The sequence below is a fragment of the Saccostrea cucullata genome, unplaced genomic scaffold, assembly GCF_032062105.1.
Source record: "Saccostrea cucullata isolate Sc308-1 unplaced genomic scaffold, CSIRO_AGI_Scuc_v1 ctg7034, whole genome shotgun sequence".
In the NCBI taxonomy this organism is placed as follows: domain Eukaryota; kingdom Metazoa; phylum Mollusca; class Bivalvia; order Ostreida; family Ostreidae; genus Saccostrea; species Saccostrea cuccullata.
In genome coordinates, this window is record NW_026927901.1 from 1 (window position 1) to 18,400 (window position 18,400).

General features: G+C 36.0%; 3 protein-coding genes across 3 annotated transcripts in view; 1 reads left to right on the forward strand and 2 right to left on the reverse strand.

The window, feature by feature from the left end:
- Nucleotides 1-18,400, reverse strand: part of LOC134275829 (cystathionine gamma-lyase-like) — a 30,761-nt gene continuing 12,361 nt past the window's right edge. The window contains exons 8-12 of the mRNA XM_062758122.1: nt 17,389-17,541; nt 16,923-17,044; nt 16,761-16,813; nt 16,495-16,633; nt 1-93 (exon numbers count right to left, since the gene is read on the reverse strand). Coding sequence (XP_062614106.1) covers nt 46-93; nt 16,495-16,633; nt 16,761-16,813; nt 16,923-17,044; nt 17,389-17,541 — 515 coding nt within the window. The 3' untranslated portion in view covers nt 1-45. The remainder of the gene's footprint in view (nt 94-16,494; nt 16,634-16,760; nt 16,814-16,922; nt 17,045-17,388; nt 17,542-18,400) is intronic.
- LOC134275831 (uncharacterized) lies at nt 1,274-6,035 on the forward strand. The gene is made up of 2 exons (XM_062758125.1): nt 1,274-2,045; nt 5,859-6,035. The coding sequence occupies exon 1, from the start codon at nt 1,274-1,276 to the stop codon at nt 2,033-2,035; it is 762 nt and encodes a 253-aa protein (XP_062614109.1). The 3' UTR covers nt 2,036-2,045; nt 5,859-6,035.
- On the reverse strand, nt 7,411-16,307 carry LOC134275830 (CAD protein-like). The gene is made up of 2 exons (XM_062758124.1): nt 15,343-16,307; nt 7,411-7,452 (listed from the first exon to the last, which is right to left on the reverse strand). The coding sequence occupies exon 1, from the start codon at nt 16,119-16,121 to the stop codon at nt 15,678-15,680; it is 444 nt and encodes a 147-aa protein (XP_062614108.1). The 5' UTR covers nt 16,122-16,307; the 3' UTR covers nt 7,411-7,452; nt 15,343-15,677.

Here is an 18,400-nt window from a genome sequence, read left to right on the forward strand (position 1 = left end):
AAATATCTAGTTTGCACTTATACTTACCTATATTTCTTAATACAATTACTTAGCAACCTTTCTCTTTTTGGCTGGACTTCCTTTTTCATTTGTCTATTTAAAACAATTATTAAATTCAGAACTTCATTCATTTTCAGCAACAAACAGGTACAATTCTTACTCCTGTAAGTTTAAACATCATGCATCAAAACAAGAGTAAATATAGTGAAGAGGTATATTTTTGACACTTTATCAATATACATGTATGTACATAAAAAAATTGTACATGTAGTATAATCAATATATATTTTTAATAATTATATATTAAAATAAATTTTCATAAATTGATGTAATATATATATTTCAAAAAATATAAATATGAGTGTTGCTATAAAAGTAATGTCACAATTGGTATAAACTGTTTAGTAATTGAAATTTTTCATAAAAACTTTATTTACTTAAACCTCTATCTATTTTGACTTTTCTTACCAAATTTCATTCAGATATATGAAGTACTGTATAAAATATCAAAATAAAGACAAGTGAATGAATATCTTCTGGAATATACTGGACACTGAACACTATTTATCGCAACCAAGTATAGTATAATCTCCATATATTACACAACCCATTCAGAAAGCATGTCTATTATTATGCATCGACAGAAAATAAAATTTCTAAAACAGTTGTACCAACATTGATAAAGAAGAATTTTAACAAAGTCAACATGGTACTTCAAGAGAAGCAAGAGGAAATGTTAGTTCTAGCTGCAACAATTCCAAGAGCATTCTCATTAATTAAGCTTAAATTTCAACCATTGTCATTTTTACAGCACTAAAAGTATTTCATTTCAAATATTCAAAAACAAATAGACCTGCCAGCACTTCACAAAGGAAAGAATTGTGAATGTGAATAATTAAAAAAAATTTGTCACAAATGTTGACTTCTTGCATTCCAGTTTAAAGAACATTTAGATTCAAGAAAACATTCCACTTTTGTGAAATAACAGATAATTCCACAATTATAATTGGTACTAGAATTGATCTAACTTAAATTTTTTGTTTGCAGGCAGGAATGGTACTCAGTCCAAAAGCAAAATTTCAATTTTTTCACTAGTGTTTTTGAATGCAGATTTAACATATGCATCATTGTTATACTAATTAAAATTATGTGCGGTATGTGTTCGAAAAGTTTTCTTCTGAAGTCACGTGGTTATTTAGGGTATAAATAGTAAGGCCATGCGGTAGCACGGCACTCTAAGCTTGCTCGCTAGGATTTAAAGATTGTAAGAAATATGGAGGATAGTAATGCAATGGAGTGTAATGAAGTTGGGCTCTCAAACGAGGACGCCGTTTCGCTGTTTAGTACTTCACTCAACAAAGCCTTAGAAAAACAAAGTAATGTGATTGTGAGTACAATTGCGGGACTTACAGAACAACTAGGAAAAAGTAATGCCTTGAAAAGTGCAGCGCACGTGCCTGAGTCCGGACAAGCATTTGAATTTAAGCATGAGGGGCATAAGATTCAATTTGCGTTTAATCAAGATAGACTTTCTAAGTTGTCTGAAATTGAAGGTCTCATTCAGGAAGTTGATTTAACAAAGGCTGCAGCAGTTATTAAGGAAGAAAAGACAGCCCTACAACAGAGAAACAAAATTCTGAAAATCGCTGACCGTCACGGATGGGATACCGTGCACGAGTATCTCGATGACCCTTTGGCAGATAATACCGAAGATGCCACTAAGCTTCGTTACGCTGTGGGGCGTGCTGCAAGAAAACGATCCTTCAGAGCAAAACCGTATGAAAGACGCAGAGGAAGTTTTGCGCCCAGTGACTTTTTTCGTGGCTTTAACCAGTCGTATAATTCCTCCGAAAAATTCAACACAGGGGCTTCAAGGGTCGGAAATACAGGATTCCAGTTCCAAAGAGATCGTGGCGGATGTTTCTACTGTCGGCAAGTCGGACACATGGTCAGAGACTGCCCATACCTCAAAGGCCAGCCCATCCCCACCTTGTCAACCTCAACTACATGCACAAGTGGAACCTCTAAGCAGTGAAAATAATGAAGTTGAGTATATGTTTGATTTAAATGAGCAATATGAATATGAGCAAAATGTTGAGATGGTTAGTGTTAAATCCAAGCTCAAGAAAAGCATAAATTTCTGGAATGACGAGCTTAATGCTAATAGTTTTATTTTGAATACTATAAGATTTGGGTATGCTATACCTTTCAAAGAACTTCCATATAGTATTATTTTAAAAAATAACAGGTCTTCATTAAATCATGCAGAATTTGTTTGCTCAGCTATTTCTGACCTAATTAAGACTGGGTGTGTTAGAGAGGTTCAAGAACCATCTTTTGTAGTTAATCCTTTGACTGTGTCTGTTAACGCGTCTGGTAAAAAACGTCTTGTTTTAGATCTCAGACATGTTAATCAGTTTATTGAGAAACAAAAAATTAAATTCGAGGGAATTAAGGAAGCTATGTTATATGCTAGAGAAGAACAATTCATGATAAAATTTGATTTTAAATCGGGTTACCACCATATAGATGTACATCCCGAATTTCAAAAGTATTTAGGGTTTAGTTGGGAATTTCAAGGAAAAAGGAAATATTTTGAATTCACTGTTTTGCCATTTGGGCTTTCTTCTGCAGGGCATATTTTCACAAAAGTTGTGAGGGTATTGGTAAAATATTGGAGATCTCATAGCATTCCTGTCGTAGTTTATCTCGATGATGGTTGGGTTTGCTCTGATTACAATTCTTGTATAGAAATAGCTGCGTTTCTACAGAAAACGTTAGATCACTCAGGGTTTCAGGTTAATATAGAAACATAGGTACCGGTAATCAGAGATTACAGAGCTCACCTCAACGAATGTTGTCTTTAAGTAAGGCAAAGTCAGACAATTAACCAACAAAAAGTGTACATTCCAAAAATGAAAATATTTAAGCAAAATACTTTGAAACAGACCTACATAAAAAATTTAAACTAGTTCTTCTTCATGAAAATGTAATCAAAATCCAGCATCTGAAGCAAATTTGAGAGTTTCCATCTCTTGATGCAACATTTGTGCAAGTTTGGTTAATACAATGTTATATAAGCCTCATAGTTTTGTGGAAATAGACCTGCAACCATAACTTTTACCTGGTCTATTATCTGAAAAATGTATGTCGAATTCAGCATCCGAAGCAAGTCCATTAGTGTGCATCCTAAGATGTATCGTCCATGCAAGTTCGCTCATTATAGGGCTCATAGTTAATTGGAAATGAAACATGCATCAAAAACTAACATTTTCACTCATTCAGTCCGAAGCAAGCCTGGTAGTATGTTGTATCTTCCATGCAAGATTGGTCATTAAAGAACTCATAGTTACTTGAAAATGAAACCTGCACCAAAAACTTTAACCTGTTCACTCAACCAGAAAATGTAGGTCAGATTCAGCATCCGAAGCAAGCCCGGTAGTGTGCATCTTTAGATGTATCATCCATGCAAGTTTGGTCAACATAGGGCTTAAAGTTACTTGCAAATGAAACCTGCACAAAAAAAATTTAACCTGTTCACTCAACCGGATAAATGTGCTTCAGCATCCGAAGCAAGCCCGGTAATGCATTAGATGTGCAAGTCAACATAGGGATAGTTACTTGGAAATAAAACCTGCACCAAAAACTTTAACCTGCAGAAAATGTAGGTCAGATTCAGCATGAGCAATAGTATGCATCCTAAGATGTATCATCCATGCAAGTTTGGTCAACATAGGACTTATAGTTACTTGGAAATGAAACCTGCACCAAAAACTTTAACCTGTTCACTCAACCGGAAAATGTAGGTCAGATTCAGCATCCGAAGCAAGCCTGGTAGTATCCCTCCTTAGATGTATCATCCATGCAAGTTTGGTCAACATAGGACTTATAGATACTTGGAAATGAAACCTGCACCAAAAACTTTAACCTGTTCACTCAACCTGAAAATGTAGGTCAGATTCAGCATCCGAAGCAAACCTGGTAGTATGCATCCTTAGATGTATCATCCATGCAAGTTTGGTCAACATAAGACTTATAGTTAATTGGAAATGAAACCTGCAACAAAAACTTTAACCTGTTCACTCAACCGGAAAATGTAGGTCAGATTCAGCATCCGAAGCAAGCCCGGTAGTATGCATCCTTAGATGTATCATCCATGCAACATAGGGCTTATAGTTACTTGGAAATGAAACCTACACCAAAAACTGCACCAAAAATGTTAACCTGCTCCAAAAAACATTAATCTGGTCATTTCTTTGTTTAAACTGCAGCATCTGAATCTTGGACTGGTACAATGAAAAACACTAGAAGCATCTCCCATGCATGTCTAATCAATATAGGACATAGAAGTACTTAAAAAGAAAACTGCCCCAAAAAACTTAACCTTAACCTGGGACGCCGACGCCAACACTGACGCCGACGCCGAGGGTATCACATAAGCTCCCCCCAACTTCGTTGAGGTGAGCTAAAAATCGCAGTTTGTTCCAGTAGACAAAATGATTTGGTTAGGATTTGTATGGAATCTGAAAGATGGCATTTTAGAAGTTCCGAATGAAAAAATTGACAAAAGCGAAATGTCGCTTCTATTGTGGGCAAGGTCATTTCATTGAAACCTGCTTTAGGTAATATTTGTCAGCTGATGACACGGCACTTGAGCATGGCATTGTGTAAGAGGACTGGTTGGGATTGTGTATTGAATATGTCACGTGACTGTATTATTGAAGGTACAAGAATTTGGCCACTTTGAGATCAAAAATTACATTGTTCAGAAAAATACCTGCAAAAGTTTTGTTTTCAGCTCTTTTGCAGGAGCAGGTTTTTCTTTAGAACAAAATGAAAAGGTAGTGCATTACATGTGGAGTGATTCAGAAAAAATAAAAAGTTCTACGTGGCGAGAAATAAAAGCTATTTGTGTGATTATTGAGAGTTTGCATAACTATCTGTCGGGTAGACTTGTCAAAGTGTATACAGATAATAAAAATGCAGTACTTATTGCATCTAAGGGTAGTATGAACTACGAGCTGCATCAGCTTGCTTTGGAAATGTTTGGTTTGTGTGTTGCGCATTCGATAAAATTAGAGTTAGAATGGATTCCTAGAACTATGAATACAGATGCAGATGACTTAAGCAAGATTTATGATTATGATGATTGGGGAGTTTCAAACAGAATTTTTAATTTTTTTAATGAAGTATGAGGAGAGTATACCTGTGATTTATTAGCAGAAAGTAAGAATAGAAAAGTTAAAAAAAATTATTCTAGATTTTGGACTCCCGGATCTTCAGGGGTTGATACGTTTGCACAAAATTGGGCTGACGATAATTGTTGGATTGTGCCCCCACCTGTTTTGATATGCAAAGTTATTACTCATATGCAAATATGTAAAGCATTTGGTACGTTAATCATTCCAAAATGGAAATCCGCTTTGTATTGGCCGATGGTTTGGAATGAAAGGAAAAATAAATTTCACGATTTTGTGGTGAAGTTTTTTGAATATAAAAATCCTACAAATTTTTTCACAGCTGGTTCAGATAAAAACGGTATTTTTGTATCAGAAAAATTTCAGAGTAATGTACTGGTTTTGAAAGTAAATTTTGGAACATCCTGAAAAGTATAAAATTTGAGCACCATGTGCAGTTCAATGTACAATAAAAATTCATGCACCATGTGCAAAGCTTGTATGAACTGATTTATTAGTAAGGCACCATGTGCAAAAAATTAAGCACCATGTGCAAAAAGATTTGACTAATTGTTTAAAAAACACGACACTTTTTGGGTGATGAAATTATTATTTTGATATGCATGTATTTGGATATGATGGTGGTTTCATAATCTTAATATGAGAACATTTTTTCTCTAGGTACGCAGTGTTTGGACAGAAATTCAGGAAATGAAAAAGGACAGCAGACTTTCTTCAGCAGCATCAAACATTCAGCACATAATCAGGAAAGGGAAGAGTGATAGTTCAAATAAAATGTACGACACATATTTTAAAAAGTTCAGGACCTGGTGTTCAGATCATGGTGTTTCTCATTTACCTGCGGCAGTGAGTACGGTAGCCGTATTTCTTAGCAGTTTCGTGCAACAGTCGTTGTCAGAATCAGTGTTTAAATTATCAGCTTATTTTTATAGTATTAAGTGGTTCCATGATTTCAATGTGTGCGTTAATCCGTGTGATACAAAAATTCTGCATATGGTTATGGAAGGAGGAAAAAGAATCCTTAGTAGGCCGATTCAGAAGAAGGAACCTATTACGCCCGAAATTTTGGAGCAGATCATAAACAAATACTGTGATGACAGTCGAAAAAATGACTTATTAAGTGTAAGAGTGTGTGCTATGTTTCTAATGGGATTTGCGGGGTTTTTAAGATTTAATGAACTTGCGAATTTAAGAGTTAGAAATATTTCTTTTCATGATTTTTACATGTGTTTACAAATTGAAAGCAGCAAAACTGACGTTTATAGACGAGGTAATGATGTTCTCATTGCAAGTACAGGTAATGCTACGTCCTGTGTTTTGGGCAAAACATTATTTACAGTTAGCTGGAATATCAGGAAAACCAGACGATTTCATTTTTAGATCTGTACGTTATTTCAAATCAGCTAATTGTCACAGGCTTTGTAATATCAACAAGCCTATCTCTTACACCAGGGCACGTGAAATATTACTTGATTCTTTATCGACCATTGGTGTGGATTCAAAGCTATTTGGTTTACATAGTTTACGTAGTGGTGGCGCTACTTCTGCAGCTTCATGTGGGGTAAATGACAGGTTATTGAAAATACATGGTCGTTGGAAGACGGATTTTTCAAGGGATAATTACATAAAGGATTCTGTTTCAAAGCAGTTAAATGTAACGAAGAATTTACGCATATAAATTTTGTTGTTTGTGTATATGATTATTAAAATTGTTTTTGTGAATCTATATTTGTCTATATATGGTTATAATTGCATTGTAGGAAATCAGCCCAATGATAAATCTCTTTGAATCTCTAAGCACTAGCGAGCAGCGTTCCTACATAACATGTGTTGTGTTTTATTCATTTAGCACTTCATTAATTTATATTCGGACGAACGAAGTGAGGGAGAATATAATTAAAATTATGTGCGGTATGTGTTCGAAAAGTTTTCTTCTGAAGTCACGTGGTTATTTAGGGTATAAATAGTAAGGCCATGCGGTAGCACGGCACTCTAAGCTTGCTCGCTAGGATTTAAAGATTGTAAGAAATATGGAGGATAGTAATGCAATGGAGTGTAATGAAGTTGGACTATACAGTTGGTTTCATAAAGTGGTTATGTATTAGAATTGAATAAAAGCACTAGCGAGCAGCGTTCCTACTTAACATGTGTTGTGTTTTATTCATTTAGCACTTCATTAATTTATATTCGGACGAACGAAGTGAGGGAGAATATAAATTCCATCTAAAATTCTACAACATAATGTTAAATCTAACTAACAAATGTTGTGAGATGTGTTGTATTTGTATTGTTTCATCTTGTATATTATTAGTAACATTAAGTTTCTTGAACATTCCAGAGTGGTCATTATGTTTGGTCATTTTTTCTAGAACATTCTTGAACTTTATTCATGTCCAGAACTTTCCAGGAATATCATGTATTTACAATTTCTAGAATATTTTAGATTTATGATACTGTATAAATACCCTGTCAATTCGATGCATAAATAATTGTGGATACATTGTCGTATAAGCATCATTGAGGTATTACTGGGATATAATTTCACTGGGACATTGTGTGCAGCAACGGACACTCTGATGTATGTATTTTTAGATTTTTGCTAAGTTTGTACTTAATGATTTGTATATTACTGTAAATAAATTATTGTTAAGTTTAAACTGTGTGATTGATCTTTGCTGGCATTTAGGGTTATTCTGACCCATAACAGAATTGGGGGCTCGTCCGGGATCAAGAATTTCTTGCACTTTTGCAGTTCATTGTCAGAATTTTGTTAATTAAATTGTTAAATTTGACTATAAGCCAGCAAAAATCAACATGGTATTTTCGGTCACAAACTTTCTTAGTTCGCCAAGTGTTCAGGTTTTTGATACGTTAAAAAAGGATGACTTGATCGCATTAGGTTTGCATTTTGGGTTAGATGTTAAATCCTCTCAGAGAAAGCAAGACATTAGAATTAAGGTTGCAAACAAACTAGTAGAAGAAAACATCTTTGAAAAATACGATCTTCCAGAATATACAGATAGATCAGAGTTAGGCTCTTACAAAATGACAGACTATCAGTTTCAATTAGAGTTAGAGAAAATGCGATTTGAAAGAGAAGAGCGAGAAAGAGATAGAGAAAGAGAAGAACGAGAGCGTGAACGAAAATTTGAATTAGACAAATTAGCAGCAGAAAGAGAAGAGCGAGAAAGAGAGCGTGAAATGAACTTTGAATTAGAGAAATTAAAATTACAAAACCAACCAGAACCGTCATTTGTCAAGAATGAATTTGACGCAGCAAAAAATATCAGATTAGTTCCAAAATTTCAAGAAAAATCTGTAGACAAATATTTTCCCCAATTCGAGAAAGTCGCAGAAAATCTTAAATGGCCACAACACGTTTGGTCAACAATGTTACAAAGTGTACTGGTTGGCAAAGCAGCTGAGGTATACTCTGCACTAGGGGTAGCTGAGAGTTCAGACTATGAGAAGGTCAAAGCAGCAATATTAAAAGCATATGAATTAGTACCTGAAGCATATAGACAAAAATTCAGAAAGTATAGGAAGTTTGATAATCAAACATTTGTTGAATTTTCACGAGAGAAAGAAGATTTATTCGATCACTGGTTTAGATCTAAGAAACTTGATAAAACCTTTGCTAATTTGCGCCAAGTCATCCTGGTAGAAGAGTTTAAGGAATGTGTTTCTCAAGATTTGAAAACACATTTAGAAGATAAGAATGTGAAAACTCTTGAAGAGGCAGCAGTCATATCTGATACTTATGCTCTATCTCATAAAAAGAATTTTGTATCAAGATCTCAGACTAGCAGCAATTCTACCAATTCAGACACATATAAAAAGAGTGGTTCAGGGTCTCAGTCTTTCACAAGTTCCCAGTCTCCATCCCAAGGTGGTTCTAAGTCCGGTCCAGGACGTTTTGAAGGATCTTCTGGAATAGGGTCGCTTCCTACTTGTAGTTATTGTAAGAAAAAGGGTCATCTGATCAGTGAATGCTTTAAACTTAAGAGAAAAAATGATTTTGATAAAACTCAACCACACGCTTGTGCGGCAGTTAGAGGTGATAGAGAAGCCTTAGTTTCGATTTGTTCTGACACTCCTGATGTCCAGGGTTCACAGTCCAGTTCTATTGATTCTATGGAGGATTATAAGCCCTTTATGTCTCAGGGATTTGTTTCACTCGGTGACTCTAGCGAAATAAAACCTGTCCAGATTTTGAGAGATACTGGTGCTGCACAGACGTTATTGTTAGAGGGCGTGCTTCCTTTGTCTGAGCAGACTTCTACTGGTGGGTCAGTTTTATTACAGGGTGTGGAGCTAGGTGTCATTGATGTTCCCCTGCATAGAATTAGTTTGAAGTCAGATTTAGTTACTGGACCTGTTATCGTAGGTGTTCGACCTACTCTTCCCGTTCCAGGCATTTCTTTGTTGCTAGGCAACGATTTAGCTGGTGGAAAAGTTGTACCAGATCCTATAGTTTGTGAGAAAATCACTCCAGATGTTATGTGCGATGATGAAGATGATGACATTTATCCAGCCTGTGCTGTTACTAGAGCGATGGCCAGAAGACGAGAAATGGAGGCAGACCATACTCAAGCCTTTGACGAGACGAATTCCTCTGTTGATATTGATTTGAATGACACTTTCTTATCTGACCTTGATGGCACTCAAACAAGCATGGAACCATATAATATCAAGAAGCAAGAGAAGAAAGAATTTTTACCAAAATTTGGTGGTGATGATGATGTTAACCAAGGCAAGGACATCCTCAGCCGAGAACGTTTACTCTCTGAACAACATAAAGACCCAGATATCATTCAACTTAGTAAGAGGGCACTTCCACCAGAAGAGGCTATTAAAGTTGGAGAATGCTTTTATATGAAAGATGGCATCCTTATGCGAAAATGGCGACCACCTGACGCTTTCCCAGATGAAGTGTGGCGTGTTGTTCACCAGATAGTGGTCCCAGCTGCTTATCGTCGAGATGTCATGAGTTTAGCTCACGATACACCTATGGCAGGTCATTTAGGTGTCAATAAGACTTATAATAGGATTTTGAGTCATTTTTATTGGCCTAAGCTAAGAAAGGACGTTTCTGAGTTTTGCAAGTCATGCCATGTCTGTCAGATGGTAGGTAAACCAAATCAGAAGATACCATCTGCTCCTCTCCAACCCATTCCAGCTTTTGAAGAACCGTTTAGTCGAGTGTTGGTGGATTGTGTAGGACCTTTGCCTAGGACTAGATCTGGAAACCAGTATTTACTTACCATTATGTGTACATCCACTCGGTTTCCTGAAGCCATACCTCTTAGGAATATAAAGGCAAAGAGCATAGTTAAGGCCCTAACCAAGTTTTTCAGTTTTGTAGGAGCACCAAAGGCAATTCAGTCGGATCAAGGCTCAAATTTTATGTCGGGGTTGTTCCAGCAAGTCATGCATGAGTTGGGTATAAGGCAATATAGATCAACTGCTTATCATCCTGAGTCCCAGGGGGCGCTAGAACGTTTTCACCAGACCTTAAAAACAATGCTGAAGACCTATTGTTATCAGTATGAGAAAGACTGGGATGATGGGGTTCATCTTGTACTATTTGCTGCACGAGAAGCAGTCCAGGAGTCTCTTGGGTTCAGTCCTTTTGAATTGGTGTTTGGTCATACAGTTAGAGGTCCTTTGAAATTGTTGAAGGAAAAGTGGCTGACTGAGACTAGTGATCTTAATCTTTTAGATTATGTGTCTGATTTCAAAGAAAAACTTTACAATGCTTGTAAATTAGCACAAGAAAATTTGAAGAGTTCTCAGATGAAAATGAAAATGTGGTATGACAAAGATGCCAGAAATAGGGTGTTTAAGCCAGGTGATAAGGTTCTTGTATTTTTACCTATTCCTGGTCATCCTTTACAGGCCAGATTTTATGGCCCTTATGAAATTGAAAGCAAGATCAGTGATGTAAACTATGTAGTTAAGACACCAGGTCGACGTAAAGAGAAACGGGTTTGTCACATTAACATGTTAAAAGAGTATTTTGAAAGGTGTGACCGAAATTCTGTAAAACCAGTTTCCACTTTAGCCAATGCTAAGACTGTTCAAAATTGTATTGAAAGTGATACGAGTGTAGAAATGAATGAGAAAGATTGTAATCAGAGTGTCCGCTTGAAAAACTCAGAAATTTTGGCTGATTTTGATGCCAAACTTGGACATTTGAACATTCACCAAAAAGAACAAGTTAAAAACTTGATGAATGAGTATCATCAAATCTTTTCGGATGTTCCAAAGAAAACTAATGCAGCTTGTCATGATGTCATAGTGGGTGACGCTCTGCCTATCAAACAACATCCATACCGTCTTAATCCAATAAAATTGCAGTACCTAAGAAGGGAAGTGCAGGACATGTTGGACAATGACATTGTTGAACCTAGTAAAAGTGATTGGAGCTCACCATGTATTCTTTTACCAAAACAGGACGGTTCCTACCGATTATGTACAGACTTTAGAAAGGTGAATTCTGTTACCAAAACTGATTCATATCCAATACCTAGAATCGATGACTGTATTGACAACATTGGAAACGCGAAATTTGTCAGTAAATTTGACCTGTTGAAAGGCTACTGGCAAGTACCGTTAACAGAAAGAGCAAAAGAAATATCTGCTTTTGCTACACCAGATGGACTTTACCAGTATAAAGTAATGCCTTTTGGCATGAAAAACGCACCGGCTACATTCCAAAGGATGATTCACTCCCTTCTTCAAAACCTTGAGGGATGCGAGGCCTACATTGATGATGTCATCATATACAGTGACACATGGGATGAACATCTCCAAATCATGCGTGCTTTATTTGACATTTTAGCTAAAGCAAATTTAACTGTGAACCTTGAAAAGAGTGAATTTTGTCATGCTTATGTTGAGTATTTAGGTCATAAAGTAGGTCAAGGTTATGTTACACCCATTATGGCTAAAGTGGAAGCTATTGCAAAGTTCCCGATTCCTACAAACAAGAAAGAATTAATGAGGTTTTTGGGCATGGCTGGGTTTTACAGAAAATTTTGTCCAAATTTTTCCTCAGTAGTTAGTCCACTTACAAATCTTTTACAAAAGAGGGTTAACTTTGAATGGACAAAGGACTGTGAAAAATCATTTCATAAAATCAAATCTGTCCTTATGAGCAATCCAGTTTTGTCAACTCCAGATTTTTCTAAGCAATTTAAGCTTACTGTTGACGCTAGTGATGTTGGAATCGGGGCAGCTTTGTTTCAAGAACATAGTGATAAGGTAGATAGAGTTGTTTCTTATTTTTCAAAGAAACTTACAAAATGTCAACAAAAGTATTCCACCATTGAAAAGGAATGCCTTGCTTTGTTGTTAGCCTTACAGCATTTTGATGTTTATCTGAATGTTACTTTGCATCCAATTCTTGTATATACGGATCACAACCCCCTGACATTTTTGCATAAATTGTCAAACAAGAATCAAAGACTGACTAGATGGAGTTTGTTGTTACAAGAATACAACATAACAATTAAGCATATCAAAGGCAAAGACAATATTATTGCAGATGCCTTGTCCAGAGTATCATGAACAAATTAGATTTTGTATTAATGTACATAAATTTTATTTTAATACTACGTTTTCATTGACATTCAAACTTTTTAAGGGGGGAGGTGTTGTGAGATGTGTTGTATTTGTATTGTTTCATCTTGTATATTATTAGTAACATTAAGTTTCTTGAACATTCCAGAGTGGTCATTATGTTTGGTCATTTTTTCTAGAACATTCTTGAACTTTATTCATGTCCAGAACTTTCCAGGAATATCATGTATTTACAATTTCTAGAATATTCTAGATTTATGATACTGTATAAATACCCTGTCAATTCGATGCATAAATAATTGTGGATACATTGTCGTATAAGCATCATTGAGGTATTACTGGGATATAATTTCACTGGGACATTGTGTGCAGCAACGGACACTCTGATGTATGTATTTTTAGATTTTTGCTAAGTTTGTACTTAATGATTTGTATATTACTGTAAATAAATTATTGTTAAGTTTAAACTGTGTGATTGATCTTTGCTGGCATTTAGGGTTATTCTGACCCATAACAATTTATAAACATTACAAAATGAGATATAAGGTGAAACTAAACTTGTAGAAATTCATATTATGACTCTGATGGACATCCATAGAAAATTTTTCCCGTGAAACTGAACAATTACACTTAAGGACATTGGCAAGTTATAGTTATCCGGAGAAAAAGGGTTTATATCATGGGTTCATTCACTTATAAAACTGTGATTGAGAGTGATCTCCCATGTAGAATTCTCTATGAAATGAAAACCAATAAAGCGTATTTTACAAAGGTAAACAAAAGCGCATGTGCTTCCTTCAACAGCTGTTCAATGGGTAGAATCATCTCTACAACTAGAAAGAAAAGCGGTGATGGCTTTGTTGTACACTGTGTTCAGGAACAGGCAGTAAACAGTGGTCAACAGACTGTAATTTACCGTAGTTATACCTGGACAAAGATGTGACAATTGCTAGCTGAGAACAGTTCATATAACTGTATAAGGTCATGCTAAGGAGTGAGGAAGCACCATTTAGTAACTGCAAACAAATATTGAAAACAAATCGATGCCAATATTTTTATGAAAATTTGCTTCCAATATGGTAAATTACTTAACATAAACAGCCAACCAGTCTTTACCATTATGAATATGAATTTAGATGCTAAGGGAAGTAACTCTAAAATAATGAACAGTGTTGATAGATCTGTGTCATGTTTCAGTCAGAATACCTAGATATCATTGGGAATGAGGATACAATAATGTATATAATACATAAACATTCTGAAATAAATGGGTTTTGGAAAAACGTTATGGTAAAAAAATAATGCAGATCCTTTTTATTCACATTTTACATAGGAAATGCATTGAGAACTGTAGAAACATTGATTTGACAAAATCTTAAAGGGAGAGTGGCTTGGTGTCTTAAATGTACCAGAATATAACATGTTTAATACCATATTATACCTGCTCAAGAGTTCTTGAAAAATTCTATACTAAAGCCAGGAACCTTGCCAATGTCCTTAAAGTTAACTTACAGTGAAATATTACAAACTGCAAGGTGCACATTTAAGAAGCACTAATTCTAAGACTAACTAGAACTGTCCAAATGGGACAAAATACCCCCCGCTGAGTTTTTCAGAGATAAGTTTTTCCATAATAAAGATATGTATCAAACATGAATCATACAATTTTTCTTTCAGTGACCTTGAACTTGCACAGATGACCTTGGGTCAAGGTCATGACACACACATAGGTCATGAGGGATCTTTGTGTGAAATGAGAACCTACCAAGTTTATCCATAAGAAAGATATGGACCGGACACGAATTATGAAATTTTTCTTCCAGTGACCTTGAACTTCCCCAGATGACCTTGGGTAAAGGTCATGACACACCCTTGCGTCATGGGCACTCTTTGTGTGAAATGAGAACCTACCAAGTTTCTCCATAAGAAAGATATGGACCAGACAAGAATTATGAAATTTTTCTTCCAGTGACCTTGAACTTCCCCAAATGACCTTGGGTCAAGGTCATGACACACCCTGGGTCATGGGCAATCTTTGTGTGGAGTAGTAGATTCTAATGTTCCTCCGTAAGAAAGATATGGACCGGACACGTTTGCACAGACAGACGGACAAGGTGATTCCTATATAATCCCCCAAACTTTGTTTGCGGGAGGTATAAAAATACATATGCATATACTGAAGACGTACTTTTTTCCACATGGTCATAATTCCGCGGAATCTCAATTTTCCTTTAATCCGCAGCTTGAAAATTATGCGGATTACTAAGACTATCACTATATGTTTTGTATTTATATTAAGTACGCTTGGATAAATTTCCGTGGAAAATTAGTGACCGTGCACATAGCGTAAATTAATACCACGTGGAAAAAAGTACTTCTACAGTAAATTTACATATAATGTGAGCATGTGAAGCAGACAAAACAGATAAATAAAGTGTTAAGAAATCCTGACAATAACTTGGGCGGAAATACTGAAGTAAACAGATACATGTAGTAAGCAGAAAAAAACAAATCGAGTATAAAAATTCCGGAATACTAACCGGCTGCAAGGCCGGCACACATTTGCCCAGTATATTAGCCAGTAAAGCCATTCTGACATACATTCCGTTCTCCGCCTGTCTGAAGTAAGCTGCTCGCTGGTCCGAGTCAAACTCTGGATGGATTTCATTGCCCCTGGGTAGAGGATGCATAACTACCATCTTCTTCTTGGCCCTCCTCATTGTCTCTGGGGTGATAATGTACTGACCACACACCTTTTTGTACTCTTCCTCACTGCTGAACCTTTCCTGCTAGATTCGAGTCATGTATAAAACATCTGTGTCAGACAGGAAATCTTCTAATGCAGTGGATTCCTCCTGTGATATCCCTCTTGCTGCCACATCTTGTTTGACATCATCAGGCATCTTCAGTGAATCCAGAGACACGTAGCGTATATTGACCCTGTACTGAGTCAACAGTCGAGCCAGGGAATGGACAGTGCGGCCATTTTTCAGATCTCCTACCATGGTTATAGTCAGTCCGTCGACTGATCCTACCTCCTCTCTGATGGTAAACACATCCAGAAAAGCCTGCGTTGGATGTTCCCCTACTCCATCCCCTGCTAATGATGGGTCTCTTGCACAAATTCACGGCCTCCGTCATGACACCAAGAGTTGGGTGTCGGATAACAATCACGTCAGAATATCCCGACATCATCATCACAGAGTCACTGAAGGACTCCCCTTTCTGTAAGGAGGACATGGAGAAGTCGAGACTGATCACACTCCCCCCAAGTCTCTGCATCGCTGCAGAAAACGAACAGCTGGTCCTAGTGCTGACTTCAAAGAACATGGACGCCATCACCCTACCCTTAAGAATGTGATCTAGAGGCTGTTCCTCCGATAATGCTTTCTTAAACTGACAAGCCCAGTTAAACAATGTATGCAAATGCTCTTTGGTAAAGTTCTTCACTGTCAGAATATGATGCCATGTGACTCCCTGAGTGTGCAGGGCTGGGGGCTGAGGGATTCCACGTTCTATTGTTCTATTTATCTTAATATTTTAAAAAGTATTTTCAATAATCCAATGAAATTTTATGGCAAAATTCAAAATATACAGGAGTATTTTAAAATATGTGATGTTTGATTATTAAGGTTTTTATAGCAGTAGTGACATAACTTTGCATCAAATATATAAAATCTTAATTCTGTAAACAATGTTACAAAATGCTTACTGCTGCCCTTAGAGCCTGATCCAAGTCCTGGATGAGATCATCTTCATCTTCAATGCCAACAGATAGTCGGATGAGGTTGTCTGAGATACCCAGCTTATCTCTCTCGTTCTCGGGAACGGAGGCATGAGTCATCACTGACCTGAGTTTATATACAAAGTAATAAATTATTCAATTTCTGAAATACATATAAAATCAGTGTCAGATGGAAGAATTTATAGAAACATGCAGATACATGTAAATGACAAAAGATGCAATTTACAACTTACGGAAGTTCACAGAGACTTTCAAAACCACCCAAACTTTCTGCAAGGGTGAAAATCTAAAATAAAACATATTTCCCTTTAACCAATAACACTTCTGTTTGATTGTTTATATCAAAGCTGCAAGTTCAATCTGATGCTTTTTAAATTATTAACAAAAACACACACCTTGACTTTTTTAAGGAATTCTGAGGCCTCTTTGAGTCCTCCTTTAATATAAAAAGTCACCATTCCACTATATCCTCTCATCTGTTTCTTTGCCAGTTCATGTTGAGGATGTGATGGTAACCCTTAAAAATAAAAGCATTAAATTCCTTCAGAATATCCAACTTCAAAACATTTGTGCACTGCTGTTATTAATTTAAATATTTTTATCATGTTCTATTTGGTAAACACTGAGTGATTATTAAAGTAATCAATTTCCACACTTTTGGCTATTTTCTGATATGAAGATTTTCATCAGAAAACAAATTTTTAGACTATGCTTAAAATATTCAGGTATACTTTTTTTCTCGTAAGGTACATGCCCATACTTTCATTCCATGTTCAACATTTGTCCATAGGTTTTATCTAATTTCTATCAAAGTGAGAAACTAAACTCAAACTTTTTCAGCACAAGTCAACAGAAACATACCAGGATGAATAACTTTGTCCACACAAGGATGAGATTCTAAGAAGTGGGCCACAGCCAAACCATTCTTCATGTGTTCCTTCATCCTGACATGAAGAGTTTTCAGACCTCTGTTCACAAGAAAGCTGTCAAAAGGGGAGGGAACTGCTCCAAAAGCTAAAATAATACATTGTTATTATTAAAATAATAATTTCCAGTCAATCATTGTACAGAAAATTGAAAAACAGATTTTTTTTCCAAATATTTACCTAAATGTTGCATGTCTTGAAGTATATAGGCTTTGTGACAAGACATACACATACATAGAGAAAAACTTTACATAAGTAGATAAAATACAAATGCTGAACAAAAAAAGAAGTCTATGAGCCAAGGCTCACTAGTAATACCTCTGCTCTGATGTGATTATACACTATCATGTTAATTTACACAAAAAAGTTCAGTTACAGGCAGATGCACAGATAAATAGTAAGTTGACATCAGATTCATATAAAAATAAATCCTACCATATGACATGACTCAGCATAGTATGTGCTTGAATTTCAAGCATCTCTGAAGAAAAGTTGCCCAGAAAATTTGTTATGGACAGCTACACAGTAGGGGTGGGACGATATACCGATACATATCGATATTTTCCTCTAAGATGTGGTTTACGATACAAGCATTCAAATATCGGTACGAAACGATATACGAACGACCTATCCAAAAATTGAAAATGAAAGTACCTGTTCTTAGAAAATGGCGGCTTGTACGAAGCGAATAGATGATAATGATATTAAAAACATACTGTAGAACCTATAAGTCGTTGATTAGGGTAAAACGTTTTCACTTTAAGCAGCCTCGGAGGATTGGACAATAAAAGTTCAGTATGTAAAGCGTGCTATACACACAGCACCGCGAGTGAAGACGAGTACTGAAATAATTTTCTTTTCCAATTAATGGTTCATCAGAATAATTTTACCATGTGAAAACGATGGTATCGTTTCCAGAACATTTGATATTATAAATTGTTAGTCCA

Coding starts and splice junctions, on each gene's coding strand:
- LOC134275830 (XM_062758124.1), bottom strand. CDS start 16,121: ATGGCGTCCATGTTCTTTGAAGTCAGCACTAGGACCAGCTGTTCGTTT.
- LOC134275831 (XM_062758125.1), top strand. CDS start 1,274: ATGGAGGATAGTAATGCAATGGAGTGTAATGAAGTTGGGCTCTCAAAC.